Here is a 20,196-nt window from a genome sequence, read left to right as displayed (position 1 = left end):
GGCTAATGATGATAAAATAGTGTAACATTGTCATATTATTAAAAAATATTATGAAAGTGGTTGTTTTTGTTTTTCTAGTGCTTTTAAAACAGATAAAATTTTAAAATAATTGGGTGAAGGTGTAGGTCACTTCCTAAATTTTTCAAGCATCAAAATAAGAGTTAAACTTATTTCTGCTGAACCAACCTAAATCCAAGCAATACTGATCTATATTTAGTCAAATTGAAAATTAAATACCAAATATTTGATATCTTTAGACATTTTGTTCTAAGAGTAAGAACAGAAACACCTGCAGCTGTACAATTTCTGCGACATCACAAAACAACAAACCGAACAAAACAACGCCAAATGTTTAGAAGATGTGATGTAAGTATTATATTTTAGAGTCAGATAAAAGCTACAGATGATTTTTAGAGCTTTAAGATGACAATGTATCTGATAAAAATAGGGGTTTGTGCCATCAAGCTAGCCTAAAGTGCAAGTGCTACCGGCATTTGCTAAAATGAAAAGTTCATCATGTTCATTGCATGAATTAATTGCTGATCATGATGATGCAATGACAATGATTGATTAGATTTTATTTGCCTATCCCCAATTCACTGTCAAGTTGTCCCCTGTATTAGCATGTTAGACACAGTTTGAAACACTACAAAACAAAGACACAAGCCACTCGCTTTGTTTTCATTCATCTCTCACACCTGGAACCAGTGTCCGAAATAAGGAAAATATGGAGGTTGTCCCGAGGACAACCAAAGCATGAATTCTGCTTGTCCTCAAAACATTTTGGTTGTCCCCAAAATATATATGTCATGTTTTTGAGTAAAAAATCCAAATAGTGGTTGTCCAGGGGATAAGTACATAGCTCAATATGGTTGTCCCCAGTGATTTTTGGACAAGAGGACAAGAGGATAAGTGCTTATTTCGAACACTGCCTGGAACAATATGTTTAGTTCACCACTAGCCCTAGACTAGAACTCTGGCCATAGCATAGTATCCGTTTTTACTTCCACTAGGGCCAGAGGCACTTACATTGAAAAATTTGTTGGAGATGCTTGAACAATCCAGTACAAAAAATCAATGCTTGATCGAACCAATACAAATGTGTGTCAGGTCACTAATTAACATGATAAAACCCACTTGAGAACACACAATCGCCAGTCATTTCTAAAGACGCATTTATACTCAATTGCTTTTGCCGAAATCTGAATCGCACGCATGATCAGTGTACTAAATCGCCGTTGTATTTGCCTACTGAGCATGCGCATGAATCGCTGTTTTTCAAAAGCGACAGGTAGGCCTATATTGACACCCTCAGTCGGTCAAGGATTCAGTCTGATGATGAGCAACCCATGGGTATAAACACAGCTTTACACAATGACTAATTTACATAGGCACAAAAGACCGTGTTCATGTACCGTTACTCAGCCAAACATGGCAGAGTAGGTCCCGGATGACGGTACATGTTCCTATCTCCTCAACGTTATACCTTTCCAACAAGGAAAGAGATACGAAAAGCGAACGTCTATTCACCACGTAAACTTGTATGGCTCAAAATTCGGACCGCTTGCCATTAATTTAAGTTTACTCTCATTGCGTATTCTTATTCAATTGGTGCGTCTTGTAAAGAATTCACATAATTTGATTGGTTTTCTGGTGTTTAATATCTCACAATAGTTGATAGTGATATTAGTCAGTGCGCGCACGGCACGCAATCCCAATGGCGGCACGCTTGTTGCTCCTCAATGATCGCGCGATAATGCGTCAGCGTAATACACGTGCGAGAACTAAGAACGCGATTCGGCGGCTTAGATGTTTGTGATGGTTTCATTCATTTAAAACAACGGGGGTGTCCTCACAAAAGTAACTTTTTATTTTTTTCTGAAAAAAGGCAGTTTTTCTTGCAAAAATTACATTAAAACTGAATAAAAATGAGAATAAAAGATAGGATTTTGTCTTTTGCCTATCCAATATTGAGTCATAATGGATGGACTGGCCAATATTTTTACTCAAAATATTGGCCAGCCCATCCATTATGACACGATATTGGATAGGCAAAAGACAAAATCCTATCTTTTAAAAAATGATTCTCTAATTTTGAAACGGTTGACGTTTTAGCTGTGTCATGTGCATGACGCTGGTGGGAAGCAGCCAAACTTTACATGGATCGAATCCATGGGTTCCTACTAGGGGTGTGATTTTCGGGTAATTTTGTGCCCGGCGGATTTTTCAGGCGCTTTTTTCGTGCGGGTAACAAAAAAAAAAAAATTGCAAAAAAGTTTTTTTTAAAAGTTTTTTTTTCGGTTTTGTAGTGTCTCTGGACCTAGACCTAAATGCTAGGATCATTCAAGGTTGACCTAAAAAAAAAAAAAAAAAAAAAAGATGTTTTGTATTTTAATATGAAAATTGATAATTTGTATTCATGTCATACTCTATTAATGATTTCAAAATGCATTTAAAATACAAAACATCTTGAAATTTTTTTTTTTTTTTTTCAACCATGAATGCTCCTAGCATTTAGGTCTAGGTCCAGAGACACTGCAAAACCTAAAAAAACTGAAAACAAAAATTAAATTTTTTTATATTATTTTTTAAATTTCGGTACCGGGCAGGGGCAGGGAATTTCCTGCCGGGTAATAGGATTCTCGGCGGGACTCGAATTCCCGGGACTCACTCACACCCTTAGTTCCTACAGTCACCCATGGAAAACAGGGTACTGAAAAGCAGTACACCATGTCCATATGGGCCAAGGGATGGTTTGTTTACATGGCAATAATTCCTTCAGAATAGTCAATACAGATTCCAAACATATAAAACTTACCTCATATCAGTTTTAGTTGCCCCTAATAACTCCAAATTGACATGACAATGAATTCTATTTGCTCAATTTCATACTAAAATCAAGGAAAACATGGTTTTGTTATTGTAAAATAACATGAAAATCAGAAAGGTTATGTCTGGTCACCAGTAGTAGGCCACTTGAGGTAATCAATATTGGTACCGGTACTTGAAATGGTGTGACTCAGTGACTTTCTGCTCATTGTAAGACTGATAGTGTTGTAAACTTGATCAGGCCGTATAAAATTAATGTTTTGGTTCTCGTCCAGAGGATTTTCATGAATTGATGAGGGAGGGAGGTGTTTTTTGTTTTTGTTTTTTTCCAATGTAAAATTAGCATTGTCAGTAGTTTTCGGTCTTCTCCAACAGTGCTCGAAGAAACGATGAGGCCCTTTTTTTTTTTTTTTTTTCAAATGTGAGATTCTGAGGATAAACCCCATTGAGTACCACAAAAGACTTGGAAGTGATGCTTGTTCTCTAATAAACTTATTTATATGTATGAAGATTTCATAAATCATTCCAAAGTCTAAAAAATTGAAAAATCTAAAAAAAAAAAAAAAAAATCTGACAAATCCCAGAAATTGAGGAGGAGGGGCGAGAACCAAAATATTAATTTTACACGGCCTAATGATTGCATAAAACTTGCCAACTGATATCCTTTGTATTTGAGTTGTCTGTTGATGGTATTAGAACTGTCATGGATGTAAACATTACACAAAATGTCAACAACACATGCTACTGCAGAACTCTATGCCTGTATGTGTGTGTCTGAGGGCCGATCTGAGGGCTGATGACACACATTCGATGGGTGTAGCCAAACTTCAGTAAAAAAAACATGATCGCCGATAAAGATGTGATGTGGGACTTGCATAGGATTGCATCATTGCACAGCGATTAAATTTGCGAAATTTGACCTTTCTAGACAAGTTGACAAAACTTTGTGTGCGTAATATGATAAAAGACAGTCTGAAGTAAGTATATGTGCATCGCTTTTGGTGTTTTGATATTTTGGGAGACTGTGAGGGATCCCAAACAACGGGTGACGGAGCCTATTCTTGACTGTAATATTCCTTCAACACTCTGCCGTAAGGTAATAGAAATACGTTGGACAGATAGTATCAGTTTGTGAATGAGGACAACGTATAAGTTCCTTGTACTAAGTTATGTTGAAAACCCTTGCTTGAAATTGAATGGGGTTCACTGGAGTGGAGAAGAACTACTCGCAGATTAACCATCCTGACTTTTAGCCACTCTCGCAATCCCTTTTAGACCACCCTCGCTATACAAGGACTATTTTTTTAAAACTTTTGCATCAAGGTTTTAAAAGTTTTTTATTCATTGTAAAGTTGGAACACTTTAGAGTTCGGTAATGTATTGGAAGGAGGGCAGGGCTTCGATAAATGAGGGAAATTTTTGGATAAAAAGCAAGATCAAAATAACGTTTTGAAAAGAAAGTGAAAATGACCATTTTTTTAGGGCTTCTCTGTCTCGAAAAATTATTTTAAAATCGTAATTAAGCAAGAAACGTATGGTACCGTCATGTGCTTCAGAGCTGGTATCACTGGTTTTGAATCAAGCTCTTTTTTGTCCAAAATAGCTATAAAAACATGAATTTGTTGGAACAATTTTCAGAATTTATTTATTTATTTATTTTATTTATTAAAACCATATTTATACAGGGTTACCCTTCAGATAAATCTGCTATTACAGGGGCCCTGTGTCATGTCATAAAATATAAAGTACATAGTAATTGGTAGAATTATACATATTAGAATGATTAAAAATACAAACATCCAAATAAAACCATATATCAAATACATCAAATATCAAAAGTCATTAAATTCATAAAGTAAAAATCTTTGGCTAGTTATTTACATTTCTCTGTGTCTTAAAATATACATGTAATACTAGTATACATAAAATAATTAATAACTTAAACATCCAAACATACATCAACTTATACATCAAATAATATCTAAAGCCATTAAAATCATAGTAAAGACATTGGCTAGTTATTTACATATTCACTGGGTCATAAAACATAATATATGTAGAATAATTAATAACACTCAAAATATAGAAGCATACATCAAAATACATCAATCTTTAAAAGTCATAAAGTAAAACTTTGGCGCATTATTTACATTTTTCATATATATACATTTTACGAAATATTAAAAGTTCAGAAATTATTGTGAAGTGCCCGTTTGAACAAGTTTGAGTTGTAATTTATTAACCTTAAATGTTGTGGCATTTCATTCCACGCTGTAACACCTCGATAATGAAAAGTTCTTTTTCCTGCTTCTGACGACACCTTGTTATGGTAAAGACATAGACCTGAGCTTGACTTTGTTACGTAGGCGTGGTGGGTGTTAACATAGGAAAATTTAGTTCGCAGGTAATCTGGGGCATTCCCTGTCAAGCATTTATGAACAAGATTAATAAGATTGATATGAGAACGGTTTTTCAAAGTTTTCCATTTCAGAACATCATACATATCCAAAACACGTGCCCTTGGGCCTTCGTTAAGTACTAACCTCACAAGTCTATTTTGGAGAACTTGTAATTTGTTACTAAGTTCCTTAGAGCAGTTATTCCATACAAGATTGCAATAATCAAAGAACGGCATTACGAGTGTATTGGCAAGTAATTTGGTAACTTTGGGTGGAACAGACTTTCTTAATCTACTCACAAGACCAATACGCTGAGAGATCTTTTTACAGGTATTGTGAACATGATCATCCCACTTTAGCAACGGATCAATCCATGTCCCAAGATACTTAAAATTATCAACACGTTCAATGTCCTTACCACTTATAGATAAATTTATATTTTCACATTTTCTATGCCCTTTTGTGTACCACATATCATGTATTTAGTTTTTGAAACGTTCAGAGAAAGCTTATTTCTTTCTAACCATTTTTCAACATTATTTAAATTGTCATTTAGTTTAGTGCACATATCATCAGCACATTTACTTGAATACATAAGTGCTGTATCATCAGCATAGAGTACAGTCTTACATGTGAGATTACTTGACAAGTCGTTCACAAAAATAGAAAATAACAATGGTCCCAAGATTGTCCCTTGAGGGACACCAATAGTAATACATTTTTGATCAGATAGTGTTCCTCCAATTGCAGTAGCCTGTGTGCGCTCTTTTTAAATAGGATGTAAACCAAGTAAGCTCCATATCACGAATGCCAATACCATAGAGCTTTTTCAACAAGAGATCGTGGTTGACGGTATCAAAGGCTTTCCGCAGGTCGAGAAACACTATTCCAGTAGCTTTTCTCTCTTCCATGCCAGTCAGTATGTGATCTGTAACATCAATAAGGGTGCTTGGTGTTGAATGATTTGGTCTGAAGCGGACTGATTACTGGAAAGAATATTATTTTCCTGTATATAAGTGTACAATTGTTCATGAACTGATCTTTCCAGGATCTTTGAAATGATGGGAAGTACCGAAATTGGCGGAAGTTATTTAAGTCATCCTTGTCGCCACCCTTATGTATGGGAGTAACTCTAGCCTCCTTCCACTCGTTTGGTACTTTACCTTTCTTTAGAGAAACATTACATATGTGCGTTAGTGAATTAGAAATATATGCAGCAGCAACTTTGAGAAGATTTGCTGGGATATTATCCGTACCAGTTGATTTACATATGGAAATTGATTTCAACTCCTTGAGCACATAACTTTCTGTGATTTCTGTGAATCTAAATACATTACTACCAATTGATCCAAGGTTGTTACTCATCAAGTCACTGTCGTGATTGGTACTATTCATATTATTGGCATTATCGATAACTTCGTGTCCAATTGAACAAAAATGATCATTGATCTGATTTGCACGATCAATACTCTCACTCTCATTATCATTTACAATAATACTTTTACTTTTTTACCAAGACCACCATGATCACGCAGTGTTTTCCAAAGTTTATGTATTATTTGCATTATCATTTATAACCTTTCGGAAATGTTCCTTTTTCAGATTACGGTTCAGTTCATTAACTTTGTTTCTGATTTCTTTTGCATGTTTCCAGTCGTTTGTATCATTAGATAACTGAGCCTTTCTCTTTAAATAATCTCGTTCATGAGAAAGTTTTTTATATTCAGGGGTTATCCATGGGGGAAGATGACCTTTTACTTTTCTAGTCTTAAAAGGTACGTGCTTGTCACAAATACCAAGAAACATATTTTTCCACAGCTTCCAAGCATCATCTGGATCATCAATGGCAGTTATATTTCTCCAATCAATACGTGACAAATCATTAGTAAATTCCAATTCATTAAAATGCTTATAACACCTACTTGTAACCGTTTTTGGCATCAGTTTCACCCTATTATACTTCTTACACATCTTAACTAAATAGTGATCACTTACACCATAATATACCACTTCACAATTTGAAATCTCTTCTGGTTTGGAAACACAAATTAGATCAATTAAAGTCCTCGTCGTTTCTGTAACTCTGGTCGGCTCATCGACAAGCTGTGAGAGTTGGCTATTAGTACAAAACTCATGAACTTTTTTTTTTTATTTTCAGATAAACAATCAAGATTAAAATCACCTAATATAACAATGTCATCAGCATTAATACTTTGTACCTTTTCGTCAAACCTTTTAAAATACTCAACATAGGAACTAGGTGGGCGGTAAAATGTACACACAAGAATTGGTTTCTATACTTGGGCTTAATTTCAACCCAAAGTGCTTCTATTGCATCATCATTAAGATCTTCTCTATGAATTGCTGTTAAAGAATCTCTTACATAACAAGCTACACCACCATGATCATCTTCATTATGTTCATCTATATGTGCAGATCTATCTCTTCGATACAATTGATAACCAGGTACATTCACTTCATTATCACTTACGGTTGAATCTAACCAAGTTTCACTTATTGTAAAAACATCAATATTTTCATCAGCAGCAATAAGTTTTACATCGTCCATTTTGTATCTCATACTTCGAGTATTTAAATGAGCAAACACGAGACCATTACTTTTCCTTTTTTTGGCTGATATAGTACATGGATTCTTACTTGTACAATCAACTTGTTTGTTTTCACAATTTCTTTTAATTTTATGATCAAGTATATTAACATTATTGTCATCATCATCAGCAAAACTGGTATTTGAAACACTTAAACAACTAAAACGGTTTCTATGATTTGATTAACCAAAGGTAGCTTTAACATACTTATCACAAAAGCTATTCTCTGTATTTTTACATGAAAACTCAGTTTCTTTCAAGTTACCTTCACAAACTTGTTCACGTGACTTTTGGCTAATTGGTCAATTTTGACTGTAAACATGGTAAAGATCATTTTGATCTCTATGCCACCTGCTTTTGTGTCCGAATTCACCACAGGTTCTACATTGAACTGGATATTTGAAATGACATTCACTACTTGTATGATTTGTTAATCCACAATTGAAACACGCTTTCCTGGAAGAGTTTCTTTCATCGTATTTTCCAGGTCTCTCGTATGTATCATATCTTTCAGAATAAAATGTATGTTTGTACAAGTGAAAACAAGTTTTGTTGAGAAATTCCCCGATTTCAGGAAATTTTGATTGGATCATTTCTGTACAAAGTATAAGGAAATTTTCAGTTTATGTTAAAGCAGTTTCTGGAAACTATGTCAGTGCTTGTTTTCATCCCTTTGTGTTTCTCTAATGTTCAATATTTGGCTAAATTATCTAAAAGGTGATAAGACCTGAGACGAATTAAACTAGGTATACATGTATTCATCTCAGATAAGACATACAATTCCATACTGGAATTATGAGTCCATTCATCAGTGGAAGCACTTGGATCTCCAACCCCTAAGAAGAAGATTATCACTCGGTCACCGTAGTGCAAGGTCTTCAACACTTCTGAGATTCAGGGAGAGTCTTGATGACAGATCTCACCAGTGCCGTTTATAAACGCTGTTACTTTCATATTCGACAAGGATGACAATTTTGACATCCTTATTTGTTTACAAACAGAGAGGTAGACAAAAGACCTGTCAGAACTGTTCCGGTTGTCCAAACACTCAAGTACCAGAACACGATCATATCAGTAAATTAATATTTTGTTCTGGGACTGATTATTCAGGCTAGACCATGCTCCTGGTGTGTTTTGGTTTCATACTTTCTGCCACTTGCTGCTGAGCGGCGGGACGCTTCATCATGCTGCTTGTACTTTTCTGCAAGTGGAGCGGTTATGTCACTAGGAACTTGCCCAGTTTGGCCACTGATTCCATGGGTCTTTTTACGTCTGCTTTATTAATGAATGAAATTGGACGAATGGGTTATCAAAATGGTGTAAATATCCTTCTTTATGTTTTGAAAACGATGACTAGTTCTGAAGCTATAGCCGTATTTATAACAGCTCTGCATTACTTTTTGTGAAGTCTTTAGTATTCGGCATGGATTTTCAGCCAGGATTGAGTGAATTGGCCCGGGAATTGGTGCCAAATGTTCGTATTTTCCACTTGTTTTCTATGAATTTGAGTTACGTCGCTATACTTGTTAAAATGATTTATGAAGGGGCAGGGTAGGGGCACCGATGGCAACTTTGTCAGAGGGCACGGCAAGTGACTGCTGTAGGTAAAGGACATATTTTGAGGGCAGTACTGCAGTTGGGATGAGCAGTGGGCACCGATGGCATATTCCGTCCGTTTAATTTGACCCTATACTCAGTTTGTCAAGCTGCCATTCACTACAGAGGGTTCAGATAACAAAAGCAACCATATTGTGGTTCAGGCATGGCACCCAATAATGAAACCAATTTTATAATTTTAACTACCTTCATAATCAGGTTTACTGGTGTCAAATGCTGTTGAGCCTTTACTGACGAGTGTGTAACAGTGCAGAATGTTGATGGGGGATCCATACTTTTTTGTAGGATTTTCTTGTTGGGAAATCCAGATAAACTGCCAATCGATTTTTATTATCAAAAGAAATTTGGTTTTCAATAGGGAGACGGCAATGAAAACCAGGTGTGGGAGAAATCTTACTCTCACTCTCTCACTCTCAGTCTCTCTAACTCACGATATCACCGAACGAAATTTCGAACACGACATGGGTTCGCTCTACATTGCTGTATGATTTTGATGTCTATGTATTTACCAGTATGAAGAAATAAATATTACTTCACCAAATAGACATTGTTTCCAGACCAGTTTATTACCAGTGGCCTACCGTATACACCACGTTATAAATGGTGGTACGTAATCGGCCATGTTAGAAGTGGCTCATTCTGTTTTTAAAACACGGAAGATTTCAAGAAAAATTGAGACGGGTGGTCGGGTGCAGTAAGGTATGCAGTGACCATGCTCTTGAAAAAGTGAGATACATGTAGAAAGAATTTGGCTGAGTACTCTTTCAAGTGTTCTTCTAACTTATTGACCACCCCTTTTATGTGCTTCAAACATTAGTTTTATCAGCTCGTAATCGGCAGGAATTGTTAGACTTTTACCACTACGCCGAAAAGTAGCCACACATTAATTATGATATAGTTGACCTCTCTGGTCTATATTGTGTGTGTTAAATAAAGCAGACAAAGATAGGATTTGAGTTAATAATTCCTATTACTTCTGGCTAGATGTCATAAACAATTCTCGAAATAAAATATATTGATATTAATCTGCAATGTTATAAGGCCCGCCGATTACAAGCTGATCAAACTGTAGGATACCTCAATGCTTAGGAAATGTGAACACTCATTTGATCCGATATATGTATAATAAATTTGTTATTCCTTTTGCTTTCTGTATAATTTTAGATTTGTTAAACCAGCATGCTGATTGGGTTGAACATGTATGATAAAGTTTCATAACTTCTTGTTGTCAACCTCATATGCATACATGTAATTCAGCATAATAATGGCGGGTCTACAAACAGAGTATCGACGTTTGGAGTCAACAGATGACCATGATGACCCTGTGGATGACCAGGATGTCATGTTACACATGCCAGAAGGCAATAAAAGTAAGCAAATGCTTGTAAACTTTACTGTTAAAGGTTCTCTGGCAAGTTTTTGTCTATTCAAGTCAAATCACCCAGCAAAAATGATGTCTTCTTTGGCAAAATAGGTTGACTACAAGGTTTCTAAAGGAATCTTTTTAGCAATTATAGATTGGAGCCTACAATGTCTCAAAACAATAGTGATTAAACTGGAGATACTTACTTACATGTTATTAGTTTCAGATGTGCTGAAATATTGTGTGATGTGCATGTAACTAAACATGAACTTTGGAAGATTTTTTTCTTACAATGTAGTAAGAAGATGTTAAAATGAATTGTATATTTTAAAAGTATCCATATTGACATTCCTCAGCGCTCGATTCTTGGGCCACCGCTGTTTATTATTTTTGTCAATGGTTGACTTCCAGACAATATGGAAGCTGCATATATGTATTTAGATGATATAACCAGGCTGTACCCCAAAAAGTCCCTCGGAAAACAGAGTGAAAATGTACAAGAAGGTCTAAATTAGACAATGGACCACCTTTTCAAGTTATTCAAAATAGTTTTGGGTGGGGAGGTAGAGGTGAAGTCCACTTTTTGCATACAAGTAATTTGGTAGTTTTTTCTTCTTTTTTTTTTTTGGGTGGGGAACAGGTCCACATTTTGGAAAATAAAATCCTGCTTATGAGCTTGGATATTGTAGTTTAGTCTGTTCAAAATTTGATCATTAGTCTTACTGGCATGTCCATCTCACATGTTACTTTTCCTCTCTTGGTGATAATAAATTTTTATTAGAAGTGTATGTATTTGAATCATGGAGTCTACTGCATGTAATCTTTTTTCTTTTTCTTTTCAGCTCGATGGAGTCACATAGAAAACCTTGATGAATTCTTCACAAGAATATCCTTTTACTGATAAACAAAACAACAACAGCATCAACAGAGTAATTGGGTCACAAAAACTGTCCTATTTCAGAGGCTGTCTTTTGAAATAAACAGGGATGCATTAAAAGTCCCAGTGTGGCTATTGGTCATTGATAGGGGGTATCATGCATGACCATGAAGTCTTAAAAGCACCTAAGCAAATATTTGCAAGGTATGAAAATGCATTCCCTATACGAGTACATGTATGGAAAAATTGTGCAATTTCCTACCCTAAACAAATTTTGGCACTTTTTTTGGCAATATTTTTAGCTTGTTCTTCTGATACAGGGTGGTCCCGTCACCTCCAAATACAAACCTATTCTACAGCTCAAATTACCGTACTTTTCCTGACCAGACAGTCCATGCCAAAATTGTTACTACACCTTTACATTTCATCGAATCTCTTTTTGATGTCTGTCATTTTGAACATCACACTTGAAAGATGTATGCTATGTAGAAACTTTATTTTGCAATTTCATAATTTGCATATTATTAGCATATTTGCAAGAAAAAACATGAAAATCAATAAATACCTATATTTTTCACAATTTCAATATTTTATTAGAAATTAAGGGCTGGGGTATGAACGTTTGGACAGTATTTATTTTGGGACATCAGAGCACATCAGACATATCGAATTGCATTCTGAATACGAAGAATGTCATTCTGATATCAAATAATTTTGATTTTTTGAAATTCGCAATTTAATGCACATTTTATGGCAAATCATTAAAAATTGACAATTTTGATATTTAACAGTACTTGAAGTAAACTTTATAAATCTGATGATTTATACTTAAAGTGTATGTAGGTGGGATGAAAAACCGACGATCAATTGAAAATTTTGACCTTTAATTATTGAAGATATGGATTTTTTTTCCAAAACACCAAAAAAAAAAAATTAGGTCTTTTTGGGAAAAAATCCATATCTTCAATATGAAAGGTCAAAATTTTCAATTGACCGTCGGCTTTTCCTCCTGCTACATACACTTTAAGAATATATCATTAGATTTATATAATTTACTGAGGACTGTTATATATCAAAATTTGAAAAATATCAAATTTTTACAATTTGTCATAAAATTTGTATTATATTGTGATTTTCAAAAATGAAAATTATTTGATATCAGAAAGACATGCTTCAATTCAGAATGCAATTCGATAGGGTCCGAGGTGCTCTCATGTCCCACAAAAAATACTGTCGAAACGCAATAAACGCTCATTTTAGATCCCTTAAGCATGTAGGCCGTTTGTTATGACTTGATGAATGAAGCTGTTAAACAGATTTTTGCTTATTTTTCCTTTTTTGCCCCAAAATGTGTAAAAATCAAAATTTTTTGGATGACCTATATTTTCTTTGAATATATATAAAATTTCTTAATTTAGGTATAATACAGTGCAGAAAAAGATGTCAAAAAAATCTGTTAAACAGATTTCCAATAAATTGTTCCATTTTCCATTTTGGGTTAAATACTCAATTTTCATGCTTGCGGGATATTTGAAACATAAAATGAAAACATGTCCATTGCACTTTTTCCTCGAGATGTACTATAATATCAAGGTTACGGATATATTATAATCCCTTCTTATCTTCACTGATCCATCAGATACCTATTGTTATGAATGATCAATGAAAAGGTTCAGAACTGGGCTACTAATGGTCTGTCAAGTATCTATAGTTATTTTCATGACTGTGTCAACTCAAAAATCATGCAAGGTCGAATGTAGGAAAAGTACGATCAGTTGAGCTGTAGCACTAAAAATACACACTTTTAGCCAGAAGTAGGCTGCCAATAGGAAAATTCTGCTAGCCTTCCTGTTAAACTTATGTTTCCTTAATAGTGTTTACATTTATCAATATCATCAGAAGCATGGCTATTTATGTATGATGCTTGCCCAGGTCTTCGAACTAGTGTAAGTATACCATTTAGAGAACTCAGTGCAACAAAGCCTTATCTCCAGTAGCTCCCATGGTTAATGTTCTTCATGAGCATGATATCATTTATGCACAATATAACCCAGAGGAGTTACTGGAGATGAGCCTTTGTTGCTCTGAGCTCGCAATATACATTGTACAAGAAGTGTATAATTTAGAGAATAACGGTATTATTTTTAGCCTCTGTCATGCATCTATTGTCTTATATAACACGGAACGACAACATTATTTTACGCCAAAACACTTCAATTCATAAGTATACCAAATTTTAATCAAATTAAATCCTACATTTTACAAGGAATAACCAAGGCTTTAAAATCAATCAGTCCCGTTTAATCCTCCAATTGATTCAAATAGCGAGTATGTGTATCGTGTCGATGTACACACACTGAACCGGGTTATATCACACGGGTAAGAACCAATAAGATTGCATGAACGTTCTTACTTTTACAGCAACAGCTAAGAAAAAAACACCAACAAATTTTTTCTGTGCTTTGATACTTCACTTAGTGTAAATGCAACTTAATTGAATAGATCTCTATAATATATGCGCAACATGCATTCTGGGGGCCAGATGTGGTTGCCAACAATTCAAGGCTAAGAACAATCCTTGATTGAGGATTGAAGATGTCTAGATACAGATATTACTTTGTATTGTATCAAAGAAAATTACATCAATTATATTATAGCCTAATTATATGCATACCAATGATACACATTTATTGATCTATATGAATATGTTTGGTCCGAGTGTAAATGTTTGATGACTATTATACTGTCTACTTATATTTTGCAGGCAATTTCTGTTCATAGTTATATTTTCACTTTTTCTGTTACGTTGTGTGGACTATGATGTCTTGTTTGGAGATAGCCACAATAGCAGTGATAAAAAAGTCACATTACCAGATGCCATATATCCACTGGATAAGTGCTCAAGAAAGTAAGTTATTGTACTCATTCTACCACAGTGCCTTTGGAGAATTCGATGCAAAAACCAATATATCCATTTTCCTTAATTTGAGATGCAGGCTAATATAACTGGTCAAAAATTAAGTAAATACAAGGGGTTGACAGTGATTCGCCGATTCTCCAAATTTGGCCAAATTTGCACGCTACGGTATGCTATACAGAATCACAAATTTGGTACCAGCATGGGCGCCGCCATCTTGGGAAAAGGGTGTGCTGGCGACCGTCGACTCCACGGTCGCCAGCACCCCGAACGTGCCCAGCACCATGACTACGCATAACAGTACGCGTTCCCGACTGTCAATCATTAAAGGAAGTGTCCGGTAATCACAACATTAAGCCTTATATGTTAGAAAAATTATTATCAAGCACGAATCACATGGTTTTATTTCAAACAAACTCATTTTAACCATAAAAACGAATAAAAACAGCCATCTCTCAACACGCGATATTCAAAATTCCCGCGCCGAAATTGTCTAGAGCAGTGACGTCCCAATAGTTCAATGAAGCCTGTCGACAAATGAGCACAAATAACCATGGCGTCACTGCTCTAGAACAATTCGCGCGAATTTTGAATATCGCGTGTTGAGAGACGGCTGTTTTTATTCGTTTTTATCATTAATATGAGTTTGATTGAAATAAAACCATGTGATTTGTGCTTGATAATTATTTTTCTAACAAATAAGACCTAATGTTGTGATTGCCGGACACTTCCTTTAAGGGTCAATCACCTCGAGCTTGACAACGATATCTGAATAGACTATTGCCAAGTCTTACGTGTAGGCGCGAAATTAAGGTTAATTTTTGTGATTGAAACAGTATTTTTCTTGTATAAATCTTGGTCTGGAGAGTGGGATTGTTGGTCGATTTGATGTATTTAATAAATTAAGTTAATAGATGCGCTAAAAATATTATTAAAAAGTATTAAAAACAGCTATGCAACATTTGAAAAAAATACGCTGTTGCAGGCTTGAAAAGGTCTAACCTTGGTTTTATTTCTTGAACGCGGAGCACGGGCGCGATGCAGCCGGTAGAAATCGCGGTAGTGTTCCAGGCCTACGCGATGGCAGGGTAATGGCGGCATCCATAGTTTTATTACATATATCCTCGAGTGACACTTCCCAATCTTTATTTATTCCCTGGTAAATAATAAGAAAATATGTGCTACTTTTGATCAACAATATACCTTTGAATTTCAAAGCAAGGTGTCAATTTAGAGCCAGCATTATGTAGTGCAGGCCTTTGGCTTTGACTCAAAAAGTTTGAAAATTACATCTTTTTGTTTTTGCATTTGAACTATTCATTTCATGTTAGTTCAGCTATGCCAGCTTTGTACTTGAAACTTTGTTAAGTACCAGACTTGCTAGCTTTGGCATTTTAAGTAGGTGCAAGGTTCCAAGTAACATTTCTCCAGTGTGTTTGGATGTTGTATTTCTTCTGAGTATATTTACTAGTATTATTCCAAAGTCCAAACCAAACTGTATTACCTAGTAACCATTCCCCACTGTCCCCAGTAGAAATATTCAGATGTATATATAGCATTTGTGTATTCATATCAAAATGATGCACTTGTTTTCTGCTACATATGTCTATGTATTCCTAAACCATGTGACTTGGGGATGATTTGAAATGACCTCCACTTGAGATGAGTCTGGTGTGAACCAAGTCTGGTGGAACCATGGACCCCTTGGGTGCCGCTGACAAGACCAAGGATATCAAGCCATGAGTGCTGACCTGGCCCGGCCAGCGTTTTCATGTATATATATGAGTGCTTGTGTGATTGCACAATGGCACCACATGGAATGCTTGTACTTGCAGTTGCTTTGTGCTGCGATATTTTGTGGTATTTAACAGTGTTAGGGTTAATATAGCATTGGAGAGTTCAAAACATTTGATGAACAAGTGGACTTACAACAATGAATTTCTCTATATGTTTATTTTTCAGTCCCCCAGGTGCTCTAGTTATATGTGTGATGATAGCAGGTGTGTTTTGGTTACATCGTTTAGTCAGGGTTATTTATAATGCCTGGCACTATTGGGAAATTAGACTATTCTATCTGACAGCTCTTAAAATATCAGCAGTAAGTATTTCATTCCTTCTAATAGACACTGTCTATGTAATATGAAAAGCATTATTAGTTTCTCACTTAATTTGAACTGTTCATTCAATATACATGTATGCATAATTGCTTTCTGTATCCATAAACTTACAAAGAATTGTGCAGATTTTATAAACCAGCATATTTAAAAAAAAAACTTATTCTGCAAGGTCATTCATTAACCCCATGAGAACTACCTGCCGATTGGCCAAATCGAAGTTTTCATTATCGATTAGACCAATCAGCAACATTGTTAGAATAATTTCACCGCACAAAAAAATTGGGGTGAATTATTTGCAAAGCTCCAATCTGATTGGTGATTAAAGTTAAGATATCATTGACCAATTAGAGGCAATGTTAGATCGGCAGGTAGTGCTCAGGGGTTAACTTGGTAAAGTGTTAAGTTAGAAGATCTGTGGCAGCCTTGTGTCTTATTACATTTAGATTTATCATCAAAAGTCTTCTAAGGCAATGAAACAAAATATTATGAAACTAGCAGGAGACCCGCGCTTCGCGCGTGTCCCCGCTAGTTGAGTAAACGGGAGCGGTTAGTAAACGGGAGTGGTTAGTAAACATGGTAAACGGTGATGATAATCATGGTGTCTTGGTGTAGATTATTCATCCAGTATAGTAATGATCATGTTAGCTTGATAATCATATGTTAGCTCCTGTCATATTAAAGAAGCTAAACTTTAAGTGAATATCCAGACCTGTGATAATGTTGTTACTCACTCAATCCCTCGGATTTCTTTTGAAACAGCTCGTGACAAAATGGTTGATTTTAACTTTATCCCAACAAACATAAAACATTAATGTTAGAAGAGGTTGATAGAAAACGTTTCAATTTCGGGTTATAATGGTATAAAACATGTAAGCAACATGTTTAAAAGTTGCTGCAAAACATTTTAAGCAAGCCCTTGTTGTTAATAGCTAGGCCTACATTATAGCCAGGATTTATTTGCGGGGGCTGCAGAATTTCCAAAATGTGGACTTTCAAGTTCCACTAAATTGGGCTCACTCACCCCCCTAACATTTAACCTTTTTGGGCTATACTGAACAGTTGAACGACTCTGTTGGCTACATTTTAACATTCCCTCTGAAAAGTGGACTTTTTTGCAAATCTGTCACCCAATGACCCCCCTTTTCATCAGCTTACACCCAATAATCCCCCCAAAATGGTTTGAAGGCCTTTGCCTTGATCGAGTTACCAATTCTGAGGGGACAATGGTGCTTTGTGGCCATTCAAAAAGGTTGCGGCAAAAAACGGGGCAAAAACTTTGATTGTCCCCCCCCCTTCCCAATTCCTGGATCCGCCACTGTCTCAGAGAAGCAGTCAGTCACGTACACATAAGTAGGCCTACGCGCGGTAAGCCAACATTAAGTGCGTCCATACCATGCGCCGCAATTTGTGTGAAACCTGTACGCGCAGGTGGGTGCCTCGCGACTTACCGCGCGTGTTGGACATCGCTTGCATTTGACGCGTTTGCTGTCATGACCTGACCCATAAGGTTACTGACCTCAACGGCCTAGCAACCGACAATTTTTTTTGTTATTTCCATAGTGATTGAATAGTTTTAAAAAATGAACGTCAGATGGTTTAATGGCAATATGTACCCGATCAATGTACGAATAAATCAGAGCTGAAAGTGAAAGCATCTCGGAGCCTGCTTCTGGACAAGATTTAGCGACTTCCTTTTATTTATATAGATACTTAGGTACTGACCATATGGTGTTCTTATGAAGATTAAGTTGTATTCCACAATATGTTTTTATTTTTGTTTTATTTTGTAGGATGAACTGCTGAATTTAACTTGGCATGATGTTTTGAAAAGATTACAACATGTTCAGAAGGAGCAAAGAATGTGTATACATAAAGCAGATTTAACTGAATTAGGTAAGTAAGAAAATACACTGTTCCATTTGAGATCCACACCCCTTTGGAAATTGTCCAGTTACCTCGTTTCTAGTTAATATGTCAATCCAGGTGGATAAGATTTAAAGCAAATTTATGTTACGATCCAGCTAAAAATTAAAAAAATTATTGAATAATGATTTACACAATTTTGATCATTCTGATTCCAAAATCTTCCACTCTTTTTTTGCTATTTTTGTATAACAATTGTTGGATCTGGAATGAAAAAAAAAAAATGTTTTTGATTGGAATTCCAAAATCTTCCTGAATGGGTGTGTAGTTTTCAAAAGAAATAGACCATTGCAACCAAATGTCAAATGTTTTCTAGGTTAAAATAATATATAATGTTATTTAGTTACCATCTGAAAATAATCTTACAGGTGCACAGCACACAGTGATTTGTCCAACCATAACATCCAAAAATATTGGCATCAAATCAATCAAATAAAGACAAAATCTGACATTAATTATGGACATAGGTTAAGAGTATTCTGCACTCTTCTAATTGCAAATAAGCGTGAGAGCTTGTTGGATTCTTAAACTCCTTAAACTTGCATACATACACATGTGAGCAGTTAACACTGGCTACACAGCTCCTTCTTGGAAAGTTATGAACAAACAAATGAAAATTTAATTTCCTAAAATGTTTTAATAAGTTTGAAATTGATGTTTAAAATTGGTTTAGGATACATAGCAACATGTACTTGTTTTCTCACTTTCAGATATTTACCATAGAATACTTAGATTTAAGAATTATATGATAGCAATGGTGAACAAATCACTTCTACCACTCAAGCATGAGGTGCCATTTCTTGGAGAGACGTAAGTATCACAATCTTCTTTTACAAATAATTATGTGACATGATCTGATCCAAAGGTGGCAATTTACTGAAATTAAGATAAAGGCAAAAAATAGGGAACAATCAACAAATTTCATAAGGAAATATAAAAGCTCATTAACTTAGCTACTAAGTTTGTGATCTACGGATGTCAGCAATAGCAGACTTGCCAACTGTCCCTCTTTTTGGGCTTTCTAAAGTGAAAAAGAGGGATGATTTTACTTTCTGAAATTTTCAGTGAGGCAAATTCAAATGTTAGCATGAAAATGATGCAAATTTCACTTTAAAATTTTGCTATAGCATTCTCTTTAGTCAATTGTGATAAATTTTGACCTGCAAAACCTTCCCTGAATTCTGAAAGTATTGCACACCTCAATTTGTTGAATTTGTCTGTTCCTAGTTTGTGTACATGTATAAGGTTTTGGCGTCAATGTCCCTCTTTCTGACTTCAGTAGGTTGGCAGTTCTGCAGTGGTATGGTTGGGCACTGGGTATGTTGATGATATGGATTCCAATTTTCAACAGGGGGTGGTCCTTGTCTTCTATGCCATTTCTGAAGAAAGATGGCCCTTTTGCAAAGGCAAAACTGACAATTTGTTTTAATTTTTATTCCCATGTCTTAGGTGTACCATTTATTTCTGGAATAGCCCATATCCACCTTAATTTGCCTCAAAACAAATGATTTCTTTGTGAGTAACTTCAATTATATTCTGGTGTTT

At 35.4% G+C, this 20,196-nt stretch overlaps 1 protein-coding gene across 1 annotated transcript in view; it reads left to right on the top strand.

Annotated features, from left to right (window-relative positions):
* Positions 1-264: 264 nt before the first annotated feature.
* LOC140151203 (autophagy-related protein 9A-like) overlaps positions 265-20,196 on the top strand; it is a 50,926-nt gene continuing 30,994 nt past the window's right edge. Inside the window, exons 1-8 of the mRNA XM_072173461.1 lie at positions 265-366; positions 10,619-10,824; positions 11,660-11,705; positions 13,578-13,640; positions 14,459-14,602; positions 16,574-16,709; positions 18,519-18,621; positions 19,362-19,461. Coding sequence (XP_072029562.1) covers positions 10,719-10,824; positions 11,660-11,705; positions 13,578-13,640; positions 14,459-14,602; positions 16,574-16,709; positions 18,519-18,621; positions 19,362-19,461 — 698 coding nt within the window. The 5' untranslated portion in view covers positions 265-366; positions 10,619-10,718. The remainder of the gene's footprint in view (positions 367-10,618; positions 10,825-11,659; positions 11,706-13,577; positions 13,641-14,458; positions 14,603-16,573; positions 16,710-18,518; positions 18,622-19,361; positions 19,462-20,196) is intronic.

Source organism: Amphiura filiformis, chromosome 4, assembly GCF_039555335.1.
Source record: "Amphiura filiformis chromosome 4, Afil_fr2py, whole genome shotgun sequence".
Taxonomy (NCBI): Eukaryota; Metazoa; Echinodermata; class Ophiuroidea; order Amphilepidida; family Amphiuridae; genus Amphiura; species Amphiura filiformis.
The sequence above is the reverse complement of the archived record's forward strand: the minus strand, read 5'-3'. Positions and strand labels throughout refer to the sequence as shown.